This window comes from Atractosteus spatula, chromosome 5 (assembly GCF_055471065.1).
Source record: "Atractosteus spatula isolate fAtrSpa1 chromosome 5, fAtrSpa1.hap1, whole genome shotgun sequence".
NCBI classification, from domain to species: Eukaryota; Metazoa; Chordata; class Actinopteri; order Semionotiformes; family Lepisosteidae; genus Atractosteus; species Atractosteus spatula.
Window position 1 is genome coordinate 14,025,684 of NC_142710.1, and position 25,653 is coordinate 14,051,336.

Genomic DNA, 25,653 nt, shown 5'->3' on the forward strand with positions numbered 1-25,653 from the left:
ATCAGGGACTGGTAGGGCCGAGTAACCCACGTGGGACTCTGATGCCCATGGAACTTTCAGCCAATGAATGAGCTGAAGTTCCTCCAGGTAAAAACAGGCAACACAGAGAGCCTGTGAGATTCAATGAGAGCCTGAGAGATTCAGATTCGGGAGATTCAGTAAGATTCTGGAGAGGATTCTGTGGACTGTTCTAAAGGGAATTCAAAGGAGAATTCCAGGGCCGGACGGCCCAGGAGCAGAAGGCTCCCAAGGGCAGGACATTCTCGCAGCGCGCCTCCTGACCATCCTGAGACTCAGCCCGGACAACCACGGAACGGCCAGTGTGTCTGAGTGCCAGAACTTTCCTTTGTTCTAAGAGTCTAGAGCGGAGGTTGCCAGAGAATAGCCAGAGGATCCACCCGAGGTTAGCACCAGCAGCAGGCCTCGTGAACAGGTCAGAACTGTGGACAACTGAATCACTATTCAGAACTAGCTCTTCATCAGGAACGAACCGGTCCTCTTCCTGACTTGCTGGGACCCACAGTCATCTTTTCTCCTGTGCACAAACTTTGCTAGTTAAAGCCAACACTAACTAGCCGGACAGTGAGCATCAGCAGCGCACCGTCGCAAGCCGCACAGCACAGCCTGGCACACAGCCAGAGAGCGCGGATTGGACAGCAACAGCCTGCAACTGTTTCTTTGTGCCCGCAGGAGATCTGAATCCCCAGAAATTGGATGAGTATTCAACTTCAATGCATTACAGCTCGAGAATTCAATTGTTATCCCAACCAGTTGATATCAATTTAATTCCTAAGAGTTATGTACTTGTTTTGAGTATCTAATGTAGAAGTTATAACCAAGTTCATTTATGAAATGGTCTTAATGAATGATATACTGAACGTATGTCCTCTTGATATATGTAACTCTTTGTAACTGATTGAATATATACCTTTTGTATTCTGATAACCCTCTCGATAAGATCTGTTAGGTTTACATGCATATTCTATGTATTAATAAATGTATCCTCGTGTATTAGTACCTGTGTGTGTGCGTTGTTTGAGTTATGCCGCATGGTTGGATTCTAAAGCCATCAAAAGAATCAACTTTGTGATTTACTGCTACAATTGATAATTGTCTCAGTAAATGCCCAAACCCTACAGAACTGGTGCCTTCAGAGAGCCACAACGTTACATATTTGGCGTCCCTGAACGGCTATGAAACATTACACTAGTATCCTGCTTCTTGCCTTTCTTTCTTCTTTTGTTCAGTTCAGTCCATGTTCTTTTTCTTGTTCTTCTTTTCACGTGATCTTCTCCTGGTTACTCCTGGTTTCCTGACTCCCGCTTTCTGTGTTTTGCTTCTCTCTGGATGGCCTTCCTGGTTCTTAGACTCAGCTTGTTTTCAGACTGTGCTGCTGGACTGTGTGTTATAGTGTTCTGTTAGACACCCTGTCTGTTGGAGCCTGCCCAGGGCTCATTTCCTTTCTTACATCATACTGTGGTCATTGCACAACACTGTCGATCAGTGTGTGGAGATGTCAAGCAGTGTCACATGTTCACAGTCCTTCACACACCGTCTGGACTGGCTGAGGGTCTGTCCTTCCTCACAGCCTGCTGTCCTGTGATGAGCCTGGAGAGGAAGCTTTATATACATACTTTATAAAGGACTGACTGTAAATAACACAACAGCCGTAGGTGATAGTCACAGCCTTTCCTGTGCAATTAGATTTGACAGATCCACACTCACATAACACATTACAATAACTGTAATGACTTGTGCGCTGGGAGGAGTGGCTACAGGAACTCTGACATTTTGTGGCACCAGTAGCCCCCCAGGTCTGCACCTGATGATAGTGACACTGATCATGATGAGTCAGGGGGTAATTATCTAGGAATGAGAGACTTTCTTCCCAAGACTGTGGAAATAGCTGTGGGATCTGTTACTTCAGCACAGCCAGTGGTCACATGTGGTTATTCAATAACATTACTTGATATTATTTCACTGTTTCAGCTTGGTTAGCACGGGGTGGGGTATTTACCTGTCATACAGGAGTCCTCTTCACAGTACAGGTTGTCTGTGCTTCTGCACTGATAGACTCTGCTCTGGAATGAGTCAGTGATTGATATAGGGTTCACTACAGGAGCTCCATGTCCAGAAAAAAAAGTCAGTTGTCTCTTCTAAATATGTTTAAACCTGTTTTTTGTTTCATTTAAGACTGTGAGTCTTAAATATAATTTTAAATAAACAACACAGTGTACCCTTGTTGAACCAATGCTTGTGAAGTCCAGGGGGAGAAGACAGGCTGTTTTACCTTTTGACCTCAGAGAAGGGCCAATGGCCAGCAGTGAGGTCACTGATCTTCTGAAGAGCAGAAATATCCTTTAATCACAAACAGTGGTTCGGTGGTTCAGGTTATACTGCATGAACCTATATATAGTACACTGACTAGGGATGAGTAAAAAACAGTATACCATACAGGAAGAATGAGCATATATACAGTATGCAGTATATGCAGAATGGATAAATAATACCTAAATAATAAACTTTATAATGTAGATAATTTGTACGGCTCATGTTTATTAAAATTGTTATTCTGTAAGGATTTGCTTGTTTTCTATTTTCCTTATTATTGTTGGTCATAATTAAAAAAAAAAAAAAATAGTGAGTGATTTGCTTGTTTTTGTTTTTCATAGGGAGACAAACATTTTATAAGTAAAATTTCACTTTAATTTTTATATAATCTGCAAGTGTCTCTTCTGACGTTTCCTGTTATATTCCCTTAGCTGATGTGACTCTGGACCCCGATACAGCAAACCCATCTCTTCACCTGTCTGAGGATGGGAAGGGAATGCGAGTGGGACAGTGGAAGAGTCTCCCTGACTCTCCGCAGAGATTTAATAAGGAGCCCTGTGTCACGAGCAGGGAAGGCTTCTGCTCAGGGAGACACTACTGGGAGGTGGAGGTGAATGACTGGTGGAGAATAGGAGTGAGCAGAGAGACAGCAGAGAGAAAACGGGGGTTCAGCCTCTCTCCCCAGGAAGGTTACTGGTATTTGGACTCTGTCATTTCCCATCTGAAAGTCCAACCCAGGATAGTGGGGGTGTGTGTGGATATTGAGGAGAGGAAGGTCTCCTTTTACAATGTGGAGTCCAGGACTCACATCTCCACATTCACTGACATGGCCTTCAATCAGGGGGAGAAGATCTATCCTGTCTTCTGGACCTTGTATTTTTACAAAGACCTTGTGCTGCTGCCTCCTGTCAGCCATGGAGATAAAACACGTCACTGACTCATGAACACAGGCTGATTCACTCCCAGCTCTCTGCCTCAGTATCGATGCTATTAACTTGGATCACTGCTGTTGGTTTCTGGTGTCTGTATGGAGGTTGATGGGTAGGACAGGTCTGACACAGGACTGAGGAAACATTATCAGGACTGATGTCTTCATCCCTGTGGATTGTGGACAATATGACTCAAATAAAGAATTAGTTACTAATAATAATGAAACAGTGCTGCTGTGTGTTGTGGATTTTGAAAAGGGACTCTGACTGCAGTGGGATTATTTAAATCACAATGAGTGATGAAGAGAAATTTATTTAAGCTTTTATAAATCTAACTTCTTCTGTCTCTCTCCCAGTCCCCTTGCATCTCTTGCTTGGTCTCTGTATTCACTAAATCATTATGCTGAATCTCACATCCATGAACTGGAAAGAAGTAAGGCTGGCTGGCTCATTCACTCTGCTGTTGCTGCTGCCCTCCCCAGTGTTTCCACTTTTTCTTGAGTTCACAATGTTCACAAGCTGCTGCAGAGAGAGCTGCTAGGGCACCTCGCAAGCAGGCACCTGCTTCCACATCTTCACCTCGAGAATCTACACAATATGGACAACATGCAGGTCATTCCTTTGGGTCTTTTCCATCTCAGAGGTAATGCTTTCTCCAGTCCGTTTTATATAGTAGATATATATATTTTTTGTGGAGCCAGACTTCTAATAGACCTCTTATCCCTCAAACCTATGTTAATAAAACTTTCACACAAGCAAAATCTCTCCAATACAAATTAAGTTCCGATTTAAGACCAGGCATTGCCCCTTTTGCATCCTGTGACACGGCACAGGGAGTCTTTAAGTTTTGGGCTTCATGTGTGAAATGTTGGTGGAAGCTGTCTGCAGAAAAGTAACCCATAATAAACCAGGAGTGATCAGGGTGGATACATTTTCCCACTTGTTTTTCAAAAGTAAAGACAAAATTCTAGATCTTCATGTCTGCATTAAGCAATGGAATGGGACAATAGTAAGTTGGGCACTCAGTAGGACTGTTCAGGCATTGGAGAAATCAGTGCCCGGTTTAGTGATATCACTGATTCTGCACTTAAAAACCTCTTGCTGAACTCACAGATGCCCGCACCTTTAGGCAATAACAACGCTATAATGTTAAACGCTGCATCATAGTAAACAATGTATTGTGTAATTGATGCACAATGTATTGCACATGCAAGTGATCTCCAATATCCTCAACTAACAACTAGTTTTTAAAAAACAAACATATCAATGAAGCACCCCTTACCAAAAGAATGCAAAAAATACAACACCACCAGTAATTTTCACAGCAGCCACAAGGAAATACACCATTTCCCCAATCAAGCGCTCCAATCACGGGGCTCCAATTCCAACAGTCTCGGGTCATCTGCCGATTCCCCCATCCTTTTTGCCTGGCGGTTCCCCATCATTGAATTAATCCAACCAGATTCCCTATATGAAACCTGAATTGCCATGGGGAAGGTGCTCTGTCATTTGAGCTACCACTACTCCCAGCCCTCCCTTCTGACTCTGTTCCTGTGAGCAGGACCAATTAGAAAACATGCACCCGACTTCCAAATACCAAAAATGGCCTGAACCCTGTCCAGCTGACACCTTCTCCCTGGGGTCCTTCCTGCCTGGAGTTCAGCCCTCTTCCCTGCCTCAATCCCCGTCTCAAGTCCTGTCTCCTAATTTTTCTAATTTTCCCTCTTTGTCGTTTCTTCCTTTTTTTTCTTGGCAAATTCTGACAGCCTCTGGAAATCACTGAGCCTCTGCAGTTGGCATGCATTGCTGCTGTTTTGCCAGCAAAAACTAACCGCGTCACGAAACAACGCAAGAAACAAGACAAGATCTGCTTCAACACTGTATTTCCAATCACACTCTGGCAATGTGATCTTTTTATATAAGACCGTTTTCCCGATGACCCAGTATATGTAATATCGTCAAAGTACTGAACAGATACTGCCTGTTTCCCTTTTTCTTTTTTAATAGTGAAAATATTACAAACAATATTTCTTGCTCAAATACCAAAAACTAGCATCCCTACTGTAAAACCTTGAAGGAATCCTCCTTAGGCACCATACCATTGATGACATTTAACCTTAGAAGTGTTGCTTATTGCTTATTGCTTATTCTACCAAAAAGTATGATAGAAGCTGTGTGTTTAGCTGCACGTGGTGAAGCATGCCTATTAGAGATATAGAGTGGGTCTACAGGAGCCCAATGACATGTTGAAATGGTCTGTAACATAAATCCTGCTACTAGCTATCAATTCCTCTCCCAGGCGCACTGCAATAGAGAGAGCACATCTTTATAGACAGCAGACAAAAGAAAAAAATGTTTTTGTTTAATGTTTTGCTGCTGTTGCTTAGAAAAACAAAGAAAATGGCACAGAAGGAACAAAAAACGGAAGACTGCTTTGTGTTCGTGACATTTTAGTGGAGTTTTGTGAAAGCAACCTGGATCCAGAATCTGTGATTGTCCACCACCTCACTGGAATCTGTTCCTAAAGCAGCTTTGAGGATGGCTGTGATCAGTTGGATTTGTGAGTATAATAGTATTATCGGCATACAAATCATCCCTATCAATAGCATAATGATTAGTACCACACTTATTATGATGTGTGTTTTTTATATGCAGTTGACCGTAAATATTAGAAAATGCTAGTTTTTCTCACAATCTGCATAGAAATATCTCAAGTTCAAGTTTATTGTCATTACACTCATATACATGGTATATGGTATAACGAAATGCTATTTAGCTAGCTCTCAGACGATAAGTAGTACAAAGAGAAAATGTCATAAAGTCCTGGATAAATATGTTATCAGGTATTGACGTCTGTGATGTAAAACAAAAATGTTTTATATTTCCTTGTCGCATTTCCATTTTTTTCCTTTAGAGACAGTTTACTTAGCTTTTCAAAGGCCATGGTGTTCCTTTTTTTGTCGCCTGACAATCAAGTGCTGATAAGAGGAGAGGCTGGGATTTTTCCAGCAGTCTCAGCCAGACTTCAAGCAGTCCTGTTATCTGCGGTACCTGTAGCTCAGTGGTTAATGGCTTTTTTCTAACTCTGTCACCAAGGGATCCAGTTGGTGGGGGTGAAAGAAACTGAGCTGTTTGCCTTCTGCCAGCCAGCTGGTCTGCAGTGTTATTGCCTGTAATTCAGTGATAAACATAATGAACATTTCTTTCAAGTTCAAGTTCAAGTTTCAAGTTTATTGTCATTACACTCATACACATGGTATATGGTATAACGAAATGCTATTTAGCTAGCTCTCCGACATAAGTAGTACAAAGAGAAAAACAACAACAACAACAGCAACAATACAATTGTGTAGCAAAAGAAAGACAGAGACAACAGGCAGTGTGCAAAAAACAATAACAGACGATGTGCAAAAAAAACCAACAACAGGCAATGTGCAAAACAACAAAAAGGTAACAGGTTATGTGCAAAAACATGCATCAACAGAATAAAATAAAGGGATAGAAATTATGGGGAGTGAGCTTTTGACATGTATGGTAGAGGTAGATTTTCAATGTGTGTTTGGGTTTTTGGTAAGAAAGAAAGAAGGGAAGAAGGCACTGTGAGGTTCAGATCATAGGTGAGAGGTGAGGTGAGAGTGAGAGAGGCTGGGAGTTTAACAGTTTGATAGTGCGGGGGTAAAAACTGTCTCTGAGTCTGGTAGTCCGGGCCCGAATGCTCCGGTACCGTTCTCCAGATGGTAGCAGATCATAAAGTCTGTAGCTGGGGTGTGTGGGGTCTTTGATGATGCTTAGAGCTTTCCTCAAGCACCGTCTGTCATAAATGTCCTGGATAGATGGGAGGGTAACCCCAGTGATGGACTGGGCAGTTTTCACCACCCGCTGTAGGGCTTTGCGGTCAGCAGCACTGGAGTTGCCATACCGCACTGTGATGCAGCCTGTCAGTGTGCTTTCTGTAGTGCATCTGTAAAAGTTAGTGAGGATCTGGGGAGATATCTTAGCCTTCTTCAACCATCTTAGGAAGTACAGGCGCTGTTGCGCTTTCTTGATCAGACAGGTGGTGTTGAGAGACCATGTGAGGTCCTCGGTGATATGGACACCAAGGAATTTAAAGTTACTGACCCTTTCCACTTCAGTCCCGTTGATGTGGATAGGGGCATGTCCGGTTTGCAGTTTCCTGAAATCAACGATCAGCTCCTTGGTTTTGCTGACGTTGAGGGTGAGGTTGTTGTCATCACACCATGTTGTAAGGAGATTGACCTCCTCCCTGTAGGCCCTCTCATCATTGTCTGTGATCAGACCTACAACTGTGGTGTCATCGGCAAACTTGATGATGGAGTTGGTGTTGTGTTTGGCCTTACAGTCGTGGGTATAGAGGGAGTAGAGCAATGGACTAAGCACACACCCCTGGGGGACCCCAGTGTTCAGAGTTAGTGTGCTGGAGGTGTGGTTTCCAAGCCTGACAGCCTGAGGTCTGCCTGTCAGAAAGTCCTGAATCCAGTTGCAGAGGGTGGTGTTGAGACCCAGTGCACTGTGTTTCTTGACTAGTTTCTCTGGGATGATAGTGTTAAAAGCTGAGCTGAAGTTGATGAATAGTAGTCTTGTGTATGTGTTCTTTTTGTCCAGATGGGATAGGGCCGTGTGTGTGGCAATGGAGATTGCGTCATCTGTGGATTTCTTCTCATTTCCATGATTTCTTTCCATTTTCTTTTCTCAGCGAGGACAGTTCAAATTGCTGATGTTTCCCTGAGGAAAAGAAGGCGATATGTGCCAACCCCTCTCCAAGCCTGTTAAGATGAGCAGATGCTTTTCACTGCAATTAGATGAGTCTGGAGATGCCTTTGATTTGGCCAATTTTCTCATTTACGTTAGATATGAGTTTGAAGGTATGTCTCATGAGGACTTTCTGTTCTGTAAGCCGCAAATAACAGGAACTACAGGAGAGCAAATATTTCATGCTGTACACACAAGAAATGTTATGGATGTGTATGTAGGACAAAGTATATTGTTTGACTGTGGATGTCTTGCTGTCTGTGGGCTAGGTGGCAAGCTGATATACAGAAACACACAAACAAGTGAAACATTAGAGCAAATCTTAGAGTAAAGTCATGTGACATTTTTCAGTGCCAAAATTTGATTTTATGCCTTTTAATCTCTTTAATCTGTTTAATAAGGGGTTATTTTGCTCTCATATTGTATGTCTTTAAATCTTTACTGCAAAATTCCCCTGGCACATGTTTAAATGATGTGAGAGGGCAGCAGGTTAAGATAAACACAAGAGTCCTGGACCACATTGCACATGTGGGGAACGAGCTGCTGTCCTCAGACACCTGACCAGCTGCTGGGTTGCTCTGATCTGCTGTCTAGGGCCCAGCTCTTCTGTATGCAGCTCTACCAGAGGGAGAAGGACCAACTGACCATAGGACTTTGAAACAGTCATTTGGGACTAATTTTAAAGGTTTTTTATAAAGAGTCTCAGAGAGAGAGTGGACTTTGTGAAGTGTTTCAGGGAGAGATTTGAGTGCTTTTCAGGCCGGTAAGCAGTTTAGCTGCCCGGTAGATTAGTAAAATTAGTAATGGACTTTGAAGGAGTTAGCTAGTAGCTTAAAAAGGAATAAAGTTCTTTTATTTTGGTTTCTAGTTGCCTTGTGTTTGGTGGATGTTTTGATTTCCTGCATTGTAAATAAAGAGCTCTGGTTTGGACCATGTATCTGTGTTTCATGTGTCAGTTTTCCTGTGTCAGCCTATTTTAAGGATCCTATTATAGCACAACCACTGTAACTGGAGAGTCACTGTGCATTTAAATATATTTGCTCAGACAGATGAGAAGAAGTCACCTGCACACAACCCAGATCCCTGGATTCTGATTCATGACGAGAGTGTGGAGACCGCAGAGCTCTTCCCACTCCTTGGGAGGTACCTTTCACAGAAAGCTGATGTTGGTGAAGGAATCCCGCCTCACCTGATTTCGGCAAGAGTAGCCCTTGTGCATCTGAGGAACTGGGAGCTTGAGGGGCACAACAGCAAAACTGAAATCAAACTGAAGACAATAAAACTGTGTTTACTGGCCTGCTGGAGCAGAGACGCTCCCTCAGAAGACAGAAACCATGTGACTCTGAGGAAGCTGCTCTCCTGTGTTTACTGGCCTGCTGGAGCAGAGACGCTCCCTCAGAAGACAGAAACCATGTGACTCTGAGGAAGCTGCTCTCCTGTGTTTACTGACCTGCTGGAGCAGAGACGCTCCCTCAGAAGGAGGCAGTGACCATGTGAGCAGGCACAGCTCGGTGCTGTTTACCTCACATGAGCAGGCTTGGTGGGTGCCAGCAAGATAACTGCAGATAATCTGATGCTGTCAGAGTCAGAATTCCAGCTAACAAATTAATAAAGCACATAAACTAAAAACTGGGACACACAGAGAGCTCAGCACTGTGGCTTTATTGTATGAACACCCTCCTGGTGCTGAGGGAATAGACAGATCAGCCTCAGAATGAAGCCTTTGGAAGATTCATTCAGTATTTCTTCTGTACTTACTCTTTGGAAAGAGTGTTTCTGTCTGGGATTAACATCTTAATTAAACAGCACACCAGTGCTTTACATGTTAATAAAAGAATTCAAATCCAGCCCTGCAACATGCTGGAAGCCAGTGAAGAGAAGCCAACACAGGAGTAATGTGTTTTTTTTTGTGTTCATCACAGAGCAAATTTAGGTATTAACTAATTTACTAATGGTAGATAATATGAAATGCTAAAATGGTTTGGGGGGACAAATTTGTATATAGATTTTACTTTCTCAGCACTCGTAAAAAGGCTAAAATATACTTTAACATTTGTATCTGCACGCACAAACAGATCATTTTGCCCTTCGATCAGAGCAACATTCAGGCTATGACTACACTGCGCTAGACCAGACTGGGACCTCTCCAGTGTGATTGTTGACCTTTTTTCTTGATAGAAGCACTTAAATGAAAAACTAATCATTAGTTTTGAGAGAACATGAGCTGAAAAGAGTATCGTTTTACTGTCTTTAACAACACCATCAGTGTTTCGCAGTACATCGTGCATGATCAAGATATTTTTGGAATACCCGGGAATTTTGGGAAGGCAACATAAGAAATAAATTGAAAATGCCAAGACAAGAAACACAACATTATGGCTGTGGAGACTTCGTTGGGTCTTAATCTTCACACACGAAGAAGCCTCCACAGCCTAAATGTTGTATTTCTTGTCTTCTCTTTTCAGCAGGGAATAAACCTTTACGTGTTCCTTTGCATCCCTGATCTCTGACCTCTAGCGTACAACCTAAAACTTTATAGCCTGTAAAAAGGGACAATACTTCACCTTACAAGTTAAGTCTACTGTTAAGGATACCTGAGAAAGATTGATCAAGATTTGCAAGATACGTTATATAGGCTGTAGTAGTATTGGTGCACAGGGAGCCTGAAGACCCCCAGCCTCAGACCCCCAGGAAAGGTGAAGAAGACGGGGAATATAAGCAGCTCCGCTTCTGTCCAGTGTGTGCACCTGGTGCACGCTTGGACCCTACTGTACTCCCAGCTCGACCTGTTCCAGCAGTCATATGGGGATCTGTTACTGTGCTTTAGAAAGATAAATTGGAAATAAAGCCTCGTTATTTTTTTCTTTTTGATGCACTCGTGGCACATGTTCAATCTTGTTATTGACAAACCTACCGTCAGCAACTTGAAAATTCAGATAATCTCTCTAGTGGTTTGATTCGTTTACGGAATTTAATTGTCTTCCTGTCAGCCTGATTTTTTTCAAAGTATCAAAAAAAGGAGGTGAGGCCCTTTTAGCCAGCTCTTTGATAGGTGTAGTGAACATAAGAAGTGAAACTGGCTGTGGAGACTGGGAGTCTGGTAGCCTGATTATCATGAAACGATCAAAAGAACTAATATTTACGGGAGATTACATTGAAAGGGAGAGGTTTAATTTTAAAGGCTAAGAAAACCTTAGTACTAAGTAACCTGAGTACTTGTATTAATGGAAATACTTAACAAGACGTTTTACAGAAAGAGAGAGTCTGAAAGTTGTGTGAATATGAAATGGAGTATTTGTTATGCATGCTTATCATGGATACATTCTGGACACCTTAATCCTTTCTGAAAAGGTCACCTTTTGGATAAAATAGTAAACTACAAGGAAAAAAATGTATTGAAAAATGATGTTTATGCAATCTAAAATATAAGAGATTAATAAAATTTGCTCCTAAAGCTAGTGTATGACAGGCCATTATGATCTGCACAATTTTTACATTCTGGGAAGGTTGGAAGATCCTTGGAAAATCTTGGAAAACACTGCATCTTTTCATGTGCTACAACATGAAAAACTCGTTTGAAGGTTATTGAGAAATAAAAAGTGTTTGTTGCTTTTTCTGTTTTTGTTTTGAATATGTCTTTTTAGTGTGTGTAACGAGTAAGAGAAATTAAAAACATGGTTCAAGCCCTAAACCGGCCCCACACGGTCTATACTTTACAAGATAATGCAAGATGTTTAAGGGGACATACTTTCAGGTGGAAATGGCTTCTGGATGGATTGGGCTGTAAAAGTATCCCTAAGAAATACCAAATACTTTGGAAAGCAAACTCTGGATTTTGAAATAAAGATGAATTTGCCATCATGATGATTTCTGACCAAGAGACAAATTGGAATTTACAGTGCTTGGGACTGTGATCTTCAGCAATTGCCAACAGTCTTGTTATTGTATTACTGACTCTAATTACACAGGAATAGGGCTTCATATGCTTAATATTATTACACCTGGAGTGTGACTCTTGGCAATATTGTCTTGAATTGAAAAAATGCACATCTGGATAGGTTTCTGTTAAATAACACTGGGTGCATAACAAATTAGATATATTCCTGATCTGATTTTCATTGTGTAAGTGAGGACTTGATGTGCCTTTTCACCTGAAAGCACTGAAGGCGTGATCAGCTCTTGAGGAAGTTGTAATTGAAGATATGAAGGGTGAATTAATAATTTTATTGACTAAAGAGGGCGGTGATGATTTATGAACCGACAGCACGGAGCAGTTATAAGTGAGCGCAAATTGTCCCGACTCTCGCTGCTCTGACAGAACAGGCTACTGCAGACAGGAGACACAGCGGAGACGCCCCAATCCTCCACAACATGTCCTCTTCCAACACGAGACTGGGAACGGTCCTCCTCTCTCTCACGCTGATCTCTTGGATCGGAGGGTACGAGTGCCTTGTCAACAGCAAGGTAAGCTGCTCGTCTGCAATTCGAACCCTGTGCCTTGTGAACTGTCCTCAAGTCCTTTAGTAGAGACCGAGCAACACAGTATTTGATCACACTGGGGACAGTAACCCCACAAGGTCAGTAACAGTTTTGTGTCTTTCCAAATGTAATCGTTTGGCTAAAAGACCTGACATGATTTTCTTGCTAACAAGATGTATATTTTCATTTTATTTCCACAATCACGGCAAAGATGGCTCCTGGTGAGTTTTTTTATAGAAACTTTCTGGTATTACAAATGCTTCACCATGACATTATAACAGCATTTCTTTATATTGGCCGAATGATAATGAAGTTTCATTGTTAAAGTGATAATATTGTCATTGTTGCACTACTTTACACAGCCTTTGTGTAATGAAGTGCCCCTGTTCTAAGTTTTAAATGCATTTCCCTGAACTTTCTGGTTCATATGTTAGTGTTCATTCTGAAAAAAAACTGCTGGTGTGACACTGATGATTTCTTTGAATACAGTTCAAAATCTTCAAAGATTCACTTCCTTCTGTCTGTCAGTGTAGGACAATTCCATTCAGACTAAAGAGACTCGGTTCCTTCAGCCTGTCAGTGTACAACACCACCTTCAGACTAAAGAGACTCAGTTCCTTCAGACTGTCAGTGTACGACACCCCCTTCAGACTAAAGAGACTCAGTTCCTTCAGACTGTCAGTGTACGACACCCCCTTCAGACTAAAGAGACTCAGTTCCTTTAGACTGTCAGTGTAGGACACTGCCTTCAGACTAAAGAGACTCGGTTCCTTCAGACTGTCAGTGTACAACACCACCTTCAGACTAAAGAGACTCAGTTCCTTCAGACTGTCAGTGTACAACACCACCTTCAGACTAAAGAGACTCAGTTCCTTCAGACTGTCAGTGTACGACACCCCCTTCAGACTAAAGAGACTCAGTTCCTTTAGACTGTCAGTGTAGGACACTGCCTTCAGACTAAAGAGACTCGGTTCCTTCAGACTGTCAGTGTACGACACCCCCTTCAGACTAAAGAGACTCAATTCCTTCAGACTGTCAGTATAGGACACTGCCTTCAGACTAAAGAGACTCGGTTCCTTCAGACTGTCAGTGTACAACACCACCTTCAGACTAAAGAGACTCAGTTCCTTCAGACTGTCAGTGTACAACACCACCTTCAGACTAAAGAGACTCAGTTCCTTCAGACTGTCAGTGTACGACACCCCCTTCAGACTAAAGAGACTCAGTTCCTTTAGACTGTCAGTGTAGGACACTGCCTTCAGACTAAAGAGACTCGGTTCCTTCAGACTGTCAGTGTACGACACCCCCTTCAGACTAAAGAGACTTAGTTCCTTCAGCCTGTCAGTGGGACACTCCCTATAGCCCCAAAATGTATCTGCTTTCTCTTCTCTGCACTGATTTCAGAGCTGCAACATCTTTAATATAGCATGGTGACTAAAATTGTACTTGATATTCTAATGAGGCCTTACTAATGAATTATACAGTTTATTCACCCCTTGATTTAAACCCCACCATTCTGTTTGCCTTTTCAATTTCTTCTATAAGAAGATGTCAATGGTGAAACAGAGCATTATCCTGACGAACAATCCCTGTAATCCCATTTCGAATGTAATTTCAGTGCAATCTAGAAGGAAAATGGAAGAATGAGCTGGGCTCCAACATGACCTTCAGTCCTTTGGATAAAAATGGCTTTTTCACTGGCACCTACATCACCGCGGTGACCGCCAACAGCAACCTGGTCATCAAGCAGTCACCACTCACGGGAAACCTGAACATGTTCACTGCCAGTGCTCAACAAAGAGTGTTTGGGTTCCTGGTCAGCTGGACTTTTTCAGGTAGGGGAACCTTTTTCTCCAGCTGTTTTCCTATTTCAAACTTTCAGTTACCCGCTCCTACCTGTTTTCCTACATATTCTTTCTATAACGAAACAAGATTTCCTTGCTCACATTTTCATACCTTAATATTCCACTACAGAGGTTATGTTATCTCAAGAAGGGTTCTGCTGCCCTCCTCTGGCCATTCATACACCGTCACTCAGCTGGGGTCTGCAGTGTAAATCCAGCCAGCGGGCAGCAGCTCTCCAGGAGCGCAGTCAGACAGCTGTGTGTTCTTGCAGCAGAGGAGGGGGCGGAGCTGCAGGCTAAGCCCCGCCCCATTGTGGAGACGTTTCATTCACAAGCACCAAAGTAGTGGGCGAACCTGATGACTGTAGGAAATGCACATCCCATTAAAAATGAAAGTGTTGAGATGATGGAAGGTTCCCTTTCTCATAGCCTGTGCTGTTTTTGTGCAGACTCTGTGACCTCCTTCGTCGGGCAGTGCTTCATCCAGAAGGATGGCTCTGAACGCCTTCAGACGACATGGCTGCTCAGGGGCTCAGCGGCCACAGAGGCGGACAACTGGTCCCAGACCAGGCAAGTTCACTGCGTGTTCATTCTGGGGAAGGGGGCGCAGTGTAATGCTCAGTAGCCTTGCTCCCATCATGCACTGAGTCATAAGTACTCAGTGTCCAGGACAAGCTGGGACACTACAGGTGCAGGGAGTATACAGTACACCTGTACAGTGTGAGCATCTCTTCGTACAGTTCAGTCTGCTCTAGCTGTCCAGTCTCTCTACACTCAGGCCAATTGGCTCAAGAGGGTGGCCTTGAGGAATCCATCAGCTTTCAGGTAATGCCAGGCTCTCCATTCCTGGGCCTGGAGGACCCGTCTTTAAGATTTCTTGGAACACAGAGCCCAGAGAGCCAGGAGAAACCTGCATGTTGGCCCAATTTAGCCCATAATGAGTTGATTGTTCTCATTAAGAGTCAAGTTACAGTGTAATGCCTGCAGATATTTCTCAATCATGAAAGAAGAGAGACTGGATAAGGACTGGATACCAACCCTCCAGGACAGGGCAGAGCTAATGAGTCCTGAGCCAGGGCCTCTATCCTGCAGTGCCCCCTACTGGCAGGGCAACAATATTTTCCACATTCAGAGACTTTTCAGTAGGCTACTTAAGTACTGTGTAAATGTTATAGAAAGATTTCTAAAACAAGAATGTAAATGAAAACATTTACTGATAACTCTAATGACAAACATCGCGTTAACATACTTTTTGGTATTTTTCATTCACAGGGTCGGCACAAATGTGTTTACCCGTCTAAACTGAGAGACTTCAGAAGAAAACAAGAAGGGTACAGTCATCTCTAATTGTGTCTGTATGTTGTCACCTCACCTAGAGAATGAGTCATGGCTCCACAATAAAGCATTTTCTCATTAGACGGTGTGCGGTGGCCATTATTTCACTTTCTAAATCACCAGGAGGAAAAAATATTTAAGACAACTAAGTCAAAGAAATCAAATTTATCTCTACAATGCAAAAAAGGATTGGACCTAAAGAGTTCACTGGAGAGAGGGAAGTATTTCATATCCAGGCTTTGGGCATCAATTTCACAACCCATTTACCCTTAATCATGTAGGAACGTCTGCTGCTGAAATGTTGTGTCTAGTAGGACCTGGGTTACGATCATTGTTGTTATTATACTTGAATAATTATAGATAAGCTGCTATGCTTTAGACAATGCTATAGGGTGCTGAACACTCCTGTAATGATTAGCTGAGCTGATCTTATACTCCAGGCCAGACAGGAGTGGCTGCTTCTTTAAGGAAGTAATTGTAACGCCTACTGCTGGAGATGGGAGACCTGTGCAGTACCAGTTTACTCTCATCAGGGCTGAGTTAGCTGGTGCAGCTACTTAACAACCTAGATCACAGCTTCTAAACCAGATCCCCCAGCCTGCAAGTGTCGCAACACCTCCCAGAGCTGTTGAGCATCGTTCTCTCCTCCCACAAGGACCACCACATCGTCAGCGCAGGTAGACAGAGGGAGCTGCCGACAGAGAATCCAGGAATCCCAGTCCGCATCTCAGTCAGCACTGAAGAGGCCAGGGACACCAGTCTGTCCATCTACAGTGTGCCCGTCTACAGTGGGGCTGCCCTGCCGTGTCCCCCTGCATCAAAACAGCAGTCAGACCCCTGATCTCCTGCCCTGCATGTCCCCAACCAGCAGGAGGTACTCCAGCGGTCACTGCCTGACCACCAGCCTCCACTGCCCACCACAAATACCAATGGCCACACCCTGCCCTGGTCAGAATCTCTGCGCTAGTCTAGAACAATAAGACCGAGCGTCAAGGCTCAGCAGCCTGGTCACAACCCTATCGGGAAAATAGGGACCCCCCCCTCCTACCCCCCACACAGGGGGTGTCTCCAGCCCCATCACCCCTCTCCAGAGCTGTGGAAAGACCCCCACCATTTCCCTCATCTCTTAGTCATCCCTGCCTTATCAGCGGGATCAGCACACGACTGAAGCAGGACAGCAGGGCGTTTCAGGACAAATAGCAACAAGCCAGCAAGAGAGGAGGTCAGCCCCTCCCCAGCATCGCACTTTGTCTGAACAGAAATCAACCCCGCTTGTTGCGAATTGATATTGCGGCCCGGTCTGGCCCACTACAGGACTCTGAGACTAGCTCGACGGGCTGAACAAGACATTGAGGAGAAAAAGAGAGAAAAAAAAAAGTAATTAACAACAAACCAGTTTCTAGCGTCAACACCCCCACTACTATTACTTTCCATAAAAAAGAGCAGCCAGTCATCAATATAACTGACATCATATTAACACTATATAATACCATCATTGTTCATATTTTTCACAGTCCAAGTGAGCATTTAAGACAAGACATCAGTGCAGATACAGAACACCCCCCCCCATTATATGAAACAAAAGTATAAAATCCCAATACTGTCACGAACAGTTCTTTCCGGGCCCTATGCGGACGACACGATCCAGAATAGTGAAGACACAAGGGGAAAAATGGTCATGCAGGAAAAGGGGCTGGAGACGGGGGGCGTGTCCATGCAGTGCAGGTGTCCAGGGGAAGTGAATCCAGGCGAACAATCCATGTAGGAAATCCAAACGGGAAATCAGAAACAAGGGCTGAAGTCCATAGCCAGGCGATCCATCCTGAGGGGGGGGGAACAGGAACCGGGTCGGAACCGGCGAGGGGAACCAGGAACTAGGAACAGAAAGTTAAAAGCATAACGGAGCCAGACGCAGCAGGACCCCGGGCTCTCATGATGTGGAAATCAATGAGGAACCAGGAGTGAGGTCCGCGTCTGGCTTTTAAGGGGGAACGGGAATAGGGAACAGGTGCAGACAATGGGAGGGAACGAGGAAGGGCCAGAGCGCCCTTAAAAGGAGGGGTTAGCGATCGTGACAAATACTGCCTGGAGAGAGTCTCACATTTGTCCAACATGCTGTGACTCTGTTGATCCTTTCCAAGTAAGACGGAGAGCTGTGAGCGAGTCAGCCTGTGTTCATGAGTCAATGACGTCCCTCATTTCCACAGCGGACAGGAGGCAGCAGCACAAGGTCTTTCGATCGATCCCAGGTACCGAAGACAGGATAGATCTTCTCTCCCTGACCGAACTCCATGTCGGTGAACGTGAAGATGTGAGTCCTGGACTCCACTGTGTAAAAGGAGACCTTCTTCTCCTCGATATCCACACACACCCCCACTGTCTTGGATCGCACGCTCTGCTGAGAGGAGAAAGACTCCAGGCACCAGTACCCATCTCGGGGAACAAACTGGACCCAGCTTCTAACATTGGCTGACTCTCTGGTCACTCCTATTCTCCAGTCACCGTTCACCTCTACCTCCCAGTAGCATCTTCCAGAGGTGAAGCCCTCGCTGCCCCGGACACAGAGCCGGCAGTCGAATCTCTCCCGATTGTCAGGGACATCCCTCGGCTCTCCTAGTCTCACCCTCTTCCCATCCTCGGACAGGGTGAGCTCAGGGTGAGCTGTATCAGGATCAAGGGTCACGTTAACTGCAGGACGAAAATGGACAACAGCAGGAGAGACGATAGGTCATTAAAGACCCCGAGTAAATAAAGTATTATTCTCAGATAAGGGCAGAGAGAAACTCCAGCTAAAAGTGTGCAAAATACCCTCTCTTCTGTAAATAGCTGGATTACTGTAGGATGCTTCACATATGAAGCATAAAACAAACAGCACATTAATGACCGTTTTCTTAAGGATTCTGACTTTTAGTTTATATAGTGCCTTTTTGTTTTGCTTTTGACAGTTCCTGGGAGTGAACAGTGAACAGCAATCTCCTTGTCTGCTGGACAAGAGGGGAAAGTGTGGCCTGGCCCAGACACTGGCAAGGCAACATCCTCCACTGAAATATCACAGTTTCCATGTAGAACTGGACAGCGTACAAATCACTGACTCATTCCACAGGAGAGTCTGTCAGGGCAGAAGCACAGACACCCTGTATATCAGCCCTGTACTGTGAAGGGGACTCCTGTATCACAGTTCAATAGCAGAGACCACAGCACATGGCACTTGGGTGAAAAGTTTTCTGCACTGTTTACCCCACTAGGAGAGAATTCCCTATTGGCCATTAGATTTAGACGGATATTCCCACCTTGAAGCGCCTATTGATCTTTCCATCCTCCGTGGGAGATGAAATCCCCATGTTGGGATTTACAGAAACACAGGACTGTACCACAGCTACTGCTGTTTACACAGTACAAATGCCAATGTGCGATTTCAACTTCATACTAAAGAGATATCCTGGGCTCAACTGTGCTCAACAGCCCCGACCCAAGAGGACTAAAATAACCCCTGTGTGTTACAGCATCAGTGTGTTTATTTTATCTTCCTCTTCAACAAGTAGGAGACAGACCTACCTCCAGCACTGCACAGCCACTGCCACTCTGAAACACAGAGATACAGACACTGTTAATCACAGACACACACTGGAACACAGAGATATAGACACTGTTAATCACAGACACACACTGGAACACAGAGATACAGACACTGTTAATCACAGAAACACACTGGAACACAGATATACAGACACTGTTAGTCACAGACACACTCTGAAACACAGAGATACAGACACTGTTAGTCACAGACACACAGTGGGAATAAGATGATCCTGGAAATGTTTCACTGTTTCATTGTGCTTTCATAAATAAAGCAATTAGATCCCACATGCAGACTGTGTCCAGAAAAACACTGTGTTTACTCACCATATTGTCTCTCTTGCCCTGTAAAGAAACAAAAAGAGTCAGCAAAACTGATACAGACTCCTGCAAACGATACTCTTCTATAGTCACACTAATTTAATGCCATTCCGATTTCCTCAGTGTCTCTCCTCTGTAAGAAACAGTGGAGTCAGTAACTGATACAGACTCCTGCACTGACACTGGCTTTAAAAAAATCACACTAATCCAGATTCCCAGAGTCTTTCCTCTGTAAGAAAGAGTAGAAACACAGACAATCAGACACACATCTATAATGAGCACATACTGTCCATTCTCCTCCACTGGATCACCAGAAGTGCTGACGCTGCTACAGTCACAGCTGCTGCTACACAGAGAGCCACCATCCATCCAGAGGGCCCAGAGAAAAAGTCTCCTGGAAAACAGCAAAGGAATATAATCCCACAGGAAATCAGATAGTTCCCAGATTTCACACCTCCTCTTATCTAAGTTTGAAAACTTGAAATTGTGAATTTGAAGTTGCCAAGCGGCCTGCATGATGTGGAGAGGTAGGAGGAGACTCGAGTGCTTGGCAAAAAACAGACCACTACAGATAACATGCAAACTCCACACAGAAGGCAGATAAATCTAGAACTGAACCCCCCAGGACCAAAGAGCTGGGAGGCAGCCGCACTGACCTAATGGCCACCATACTGCCTGGTGGGACAAAACAATTGTAGAAGAGATCTCATTATTACTGGTCAGTGTATTGAAAAATAATTATTATAAACAGGTCAAGGTCAGAAGGAAATCATGAAACCAGTCAAGAAAGAATATACTGTACATATATATCCATACATACTCACTAGTACTAGTACTTACTGGGTATGTGGATCTGTGATTCCCAGTCTGGTTCAGGAAGAGCACTTTTGACCAGACAGGAGAAGATGTTGGACTCCTGCTGGATTGGGATGAAGCTGCTGACACTGAGGAGCCCCTGACTGTCCTTCTCCACTGTGGTGCTGGACAGTGAGGTCACATCATGTCCATCCCTGTCTGTCCAGATCACTGCAGGTGCAGGGAACCAGCCCTCTGCTCTGCACAGCAGCTGGGTCTGACCTCCTCCAGGGGAGTGGAGAGACACTGAGGGCTGGGAGCCCAGGGCTGTGGGTTCGTCACAACAGGAGATTTTAAAGGACTGACGACGAGAAGACCTTATTTTGCAAAGGAGACGTTATGCCACCTGGATGTGTGGCCTTCATGAAATAAATCTATACTAATGAATGGCTAGATGACCGTAATCTAATGAAAGAGTTTGAAATGAATTGATGGAATTCAGCAGTGGGTCTTAGAAACTTTCAGAACGAAGAGTGTCCTTAGGCTCGAAACAAATTCTGCTGAACATCTTCTGAAGCTGCGAAACATTTTGCATCATGTAAAAGAACCTGAAAAATGATTGATAACAGGGTTATAGGCAAAGTATAAAGTTGGAACTGGGGACATTTTGCATCCACTGCAAGTTGGAATAGTTTATTTCAAAATATACTGTACCTCTACCTGCAAAGAGAAACTGTGCTTTTAAAACCATTAGGTGACTAGTGTCCGTTTGTTGCGAGATAATGTAACTGTAATGTTAGAAATGTTACGTCGTGTTTAAAGGCGTTGTCGTGTATGTAAATGTTTTTTTTTAAAAAAAGGAGAGTTAGACGCATGAGGCTGAGAGTTAGCTTGCTGCTATTGTTTGCAGTACTCCTGTTCAGTGCCAGGCTGTGGATAAATATATGGAAACGCTCCCACAGTATTTTCCAATTCAATTCCAATAAAGACCAGCTGCCAGTGACAGATGGGACCTGCAGGATATCGCCATGGCCAGGCAGTTTAAAGGTTCGTAACAGATACCATCAGGAAGTCGCCCAGTGGGTTTATGGGACTTGTAGTTCCTGTTAGCTAAGGCAGCACGTCTGAGCTCTTCTAATAATTAGTTCCATACACTTATATGGCTCTTATCTGGACACGGCATTTAAAGCTCTTTACAGGTAATGGGGATCCCCTCCACCACCAGTGTGCAGCCCCACCTGGATGATGCTTCAGTCTACTCACACACACCAGCTCAACACCCTGGGATTTTTAATGACCACAGAATGTCAGGACCTCAGTTCTATGTCTCATCAGAAGGACGGCACCTTTTTACAGTATAGTGTCCCCATTGCTATCCTGGGTCACTAGGACCCACACAGACTGCAGGGTGAGCGCCCTCTACAGGCCCCACTAACACCTCTTCCAGCAGCAACCTCAGCTTTCCCAGGAGTCTCCCCTTCAGGTACTGACCAGGCTCACGCCTGCTGAGTTCAGGAGCTGCCAGCTGTGAGCTGCAGGGGGATACAGCTACTGGACAGATTCTATATTGTGGGAGCCCCCTCATCACTGATGCTAACCCATGCACAGCAGGCAGCATAAACTAGTAGCTTCTGCCTGCTAAGAGGGAGCATTACAGGGGAACTGTATGGACGGTGCACGATCTTCCCCAGCGAGGACGGAAAACTCACTGGTAAAAGCCAGCTGGACGTCCGCGTCGGTGTGGTAGTGCGGCGACAGCACCATGCACTTGTAGTGTCCGTGATCGGAGCGCCTCACATCCCGCAGTCTCAGGGACACGTTGCCCCGGCCGAGCTCCTCCGGGAACAGCTCGGCTCTTCCCCTGTAGGAGGGGTCCTGGATGTTCACATTGTACCTGCGGTACTGGTACAAGCAGACCATGGCCTTTCGATCCTCTCGAAACCACCTGACCTCCAGGTCCTTGGCGCTGATGCCTGGCGAGAGGGAACAGGGCAGGACCGTGTCTTCGCCCGCGGCGGCGACAACAGGGGCAGCTGGAACCACGACCTGAAAGGGCTCTGAAAGAGCAAGAACACACAGCTGGCTGGAGTCACGCAACCCCGCTAAACAGGCAAACACACTAAGGGCTGGCTACTGGCAGAATGCAATTCATCTGTCTTGCTAGCGGCTTCATCCAATTCAGGGTCCTGGGAGAGACAGAGCCTATCCCAACCCTGGGACCCAGCTCTCCGGGAATTCCAGCTGCTGGGAGCCATCCCTGACCTTTAACCCTCCACTGACACTCCTCTTAATCGGCGGCCAGGAGATCAGTGTCCAGAGTACTGTACCTCACTAGAGTAAAATTTGGAGGTAAGAGCTGAGCGCAAGTCCTTTGCTTTCCTAGTGAATGATCATTTCATGAAATATAGGAATACGTCTGCCCTCACTGTACCTGATAATGAGAGACAGGCCTGGTGAAGAAACAGCAGAAGCACAAACAGCATTTCTGATTTGTGAGATTCCATGTCTGAGAGAAAGAGAGTCTGACTGGTCTTGCATCATCATCCACGAAACACACGCTCCAATTGGTCAGACATTATCCCTGGAAAAACAAAAAGAGACACTGAGCTGGCGGACTTCGTCATCCCTGAAATGTACGTTGTACGGTTGATCCGACTTCACCATCACAGAAACAAACTCTCCGAGTCTGATCAGATTTCATTCACCGAAACAGATATCCATGCATCAGGTGTGGTTGGATTTTAACTGCAGAAATGTTGCCTGAATGGTCAGAATACCACCAGAGAAAACAGCACAGCACTGTAGTCACAGCATTTCAAAAACGTGAAAGTGAGATTAAATACGGATTATATGTTCAGTGACAACATCACACAGAAGGTACAGGCTGAAGGGTTTCTCCTAGAGAAACCCTGATATGCATCAGACAGTCCTGGAGTTCATGAGCTCTCCTGGGACCAGCGACTGATACGGCTCTTGATCCGAGAGCACCAAGTTGAAAGAATCAATATTAAATCAGAGGTGTAACCTGGCTGCTGAGAGTCAGGGGGTGACCTGTGAGAAGTGGGGTGCCATGAGGGGCTGGACTGAGGGCAACCCTCTGAGGGTTTGAAACTTTAAGCTTTGCCCTGGGCTGGTTGAGAACAGAGGGTTATGGGAGAGAGTCAGACGCCCTGGACTGGATGTAAACACTGTCTCAATGACAAGTCATGAAAATGCTACCACAGGATCTGATATGTGAGAATCCTTTTGTTATCTGTACTAATAATCTGTTTAAATGGTCATAACTACTTTTTAAGTGGTCTCTGCATCTTAATGAACAGAAAAGTGTTCATTTCCACCTGGGTTGTGCCATATTTTATAAACACTATCCGTGTCATTTTAAACAGGCTACAGCTGCCTTGGTAATCCTGTGCTGACATATTTCCCTGTGAATCTGTTATTACTGTATAACCAAAACACCAACAGGCCAGAACAATGGCCCACACCAGTCCATAAAGACATCTCGGATTTTCCCAGTGGCTACACCGCTGACCCCAGATTCCAGAGGTCAACCTTGAATGGTCGTGACAAATGTGCCCTGACAATTCCCAGTCATAACCCACTTGTTAAGTTTAGTAATCTTTTAAGTTGGATAACTGGGCGATATCTGTCTCACAAACTTAGAGGACAAGTGGAAACTTCATCAATTTCCCTACGGGATTAATAAAGTATTATCTATCTATCTACAGGGAAGTGCATCTAAAACAGAGAGCACTACTTTACACGTAGGGTGGTGGGAATGTGGGACAAGTTGCCCAGCAATGCTGCTGAAGCCGATATCTCTGGTGCTTGTGAGACGTCAGGGTGAGACCCTCCAGTTAGGACAGAGGGCACTGTATAAATATTTTTCTACAGCTCTGCTAATGACAGTGTATTCTGGACCCCTTTACATACAGTACATTTGTATGTCACCTCAATTTATAATCGTGAGAAATTCACTAATGCTTCAATAATTCTTCTCAAAGAAGAAAAAACCTACATTTCCCAACTCGGTCAATACAGTAACTACTATATAGAAAAAATAACATCCCCATTTCAGGCGTTAACTCGTTTAAACAAAACAAGCAAGGAAAGTGAATTAAGTCAAGCCCGAGTCCGATTTTGTCATCTAACGTCGGTGCTTTGATCGAGTTTAATCTGCGTTTTAATGTTAAAAATGTTGAGTTTAGAATGGGGCCTACAGGGGAAACTCCAGAGATCTATAGTAACGACATCCTAAAAAAACAAACAGCCCTGAGCTGTAGCTGCTTTCACTTTTACTTAATCTTTTTTTTTAAAAAGTGAAAATCTACAAAACGGCACTCACAAGCTGTAAACGTGTGGCACAGTATATTTATCACTTACCACTGCCCTTTAATAAGCCCCAATCTCCATAGCTGGGTCTTTGTCCGACTTTGTTCAGAAAGTACAAGAACCGCTTACTCTGAACACTGCGCAGTTCTGCGAGGAAGCTTGCGTGACGTCAGAGACCCGGCTGCGCTCCGTCAGCTTCTGACAGGAGTACTTTGTTTTCAGTCGGGTCCCCGGCACGCAACTCGCCAGCGAGTTAAATGCTGTATATTTATTCAATGGTAGCCGCCCAGAGCTCACATTAAATCTGTCAGTTGTCAGCAGTGTTGACACTTGAGCCTCGCTAACCGTGACTGTAAACTACGAGATGGCCGATTTCCTTTTCCGAAAGGAGCCTGACAGACGGTTTTAGCAACGAATTATTTTGTGCGGGTGTGCCGGACATAATGTACGTCAACCGCCGTGCGTTATTTCTACAGTCGTTGTGAAGTGTACCTCTCCACACGTAGTTACCGAAAACTCAAAAGTCCAAATTTTATAAACGGTTTATACTGATGCCATCGAGTTTTTTTTCCGCACTAGATGTTATGAAATTCCTTTACTGTTTCAGTTGAATCTCCCCTTTCGGTTTCTTCTCACCCAGTACAGTACGTCTGTGAATCTTAGCTCGACGTTTTGTATTTATGGCCAGCATGGAGAAAACACGCTTTGCTCACTAATATGTTTTTAATCAACAATTCCTCATCAGTTTCTGGAAATGCATATGCTTTTGTTTCAAATAATAATACAATTATGCTAAATTAAAAAAATAAGGTTCAGCACGTGTGAAATAGAAGCTTTTCAGAATATTCTAAACACGTCTCACACCTCTGTGCCGCCTGAACAGCGCAGCGACGCCCAGGGCTGAGGGTCAGTCTCCAGTCCCGGCGCAGCGACGCGCAGGG

The 25,653-nt window shown here is 44.4% G+C and overlaps 2 protein-coding genes and 1 long non-coding RNA gene across 3 annotated transcripts; 1 reads left to right on the plus strand and 2 right to left on the minus strand.

Moving 5' to 3' along the window:
- Positions 1–12,070: 12,070 nt before the first annotated feature.
- On the plus strand, positions 12,071–15,769 carry LOC148834244 (avidin-like). Its single transcript, XM_088916973.1, has 4 exons — positions 12,071–12,494; positions 14,128–14,344; positions 14,803–14,923; positions 15,626–15,769. Exons 1-4 carry the CDS (start codon positions 12,402–12,404, stop codon positions 15,657–15,659), a joined length of 465 nt encoding a protein of 154 aa, XP_088773099.1. The 5' UTR covers positions 12,071–12,401; the 3' UTR covers positions 15,660–15,769.
- LOC148834245 (uncharacterized) lies at positions 12,244–13,557 on the minus strand. Its single transcript, XR_016091088.1, has 2 exons — positions 13,083–13,557; positions 12,244–13,030 (listed from the first exon to the last, which is right to left on the minus strand). It is a non-coding gene; the product is annotated as an uncharacterized LOC148834245 (long non-coding RNA).
- LOC148834246 (butyrophilin subfamily 1 member A1-like) lies at positions 15,550–24,893 on the minus strand. Its single transcript, XM_088916941.1, has 8 exons — positions 24,764–24,893; positions 22,812–22,961; positions 22,090–22,437; positions 20,426–20,707; positions 19,872–19,979; positions 19,592–19,609; positions 19,244–19,270; positions 15,550–18,376 (listed from the first exon to the last, which is right to left on the minus strand). The coding sequence occupies exons 2-8, from the start codon at positions 22,882–22,884 to the stop codon at positions 17,871–17,873; spliced, it is 1,362 nt and encodes a 453-aa protein (XP_088773067.1). The 5' UTR covers positions 22,885–22,961; positions 24,764–24,893; the 3' UTR covers positions 15,550–17,870.
- Between the last annotated feature and the right edge of the window lie 760 nt (positions 24,894–25,653).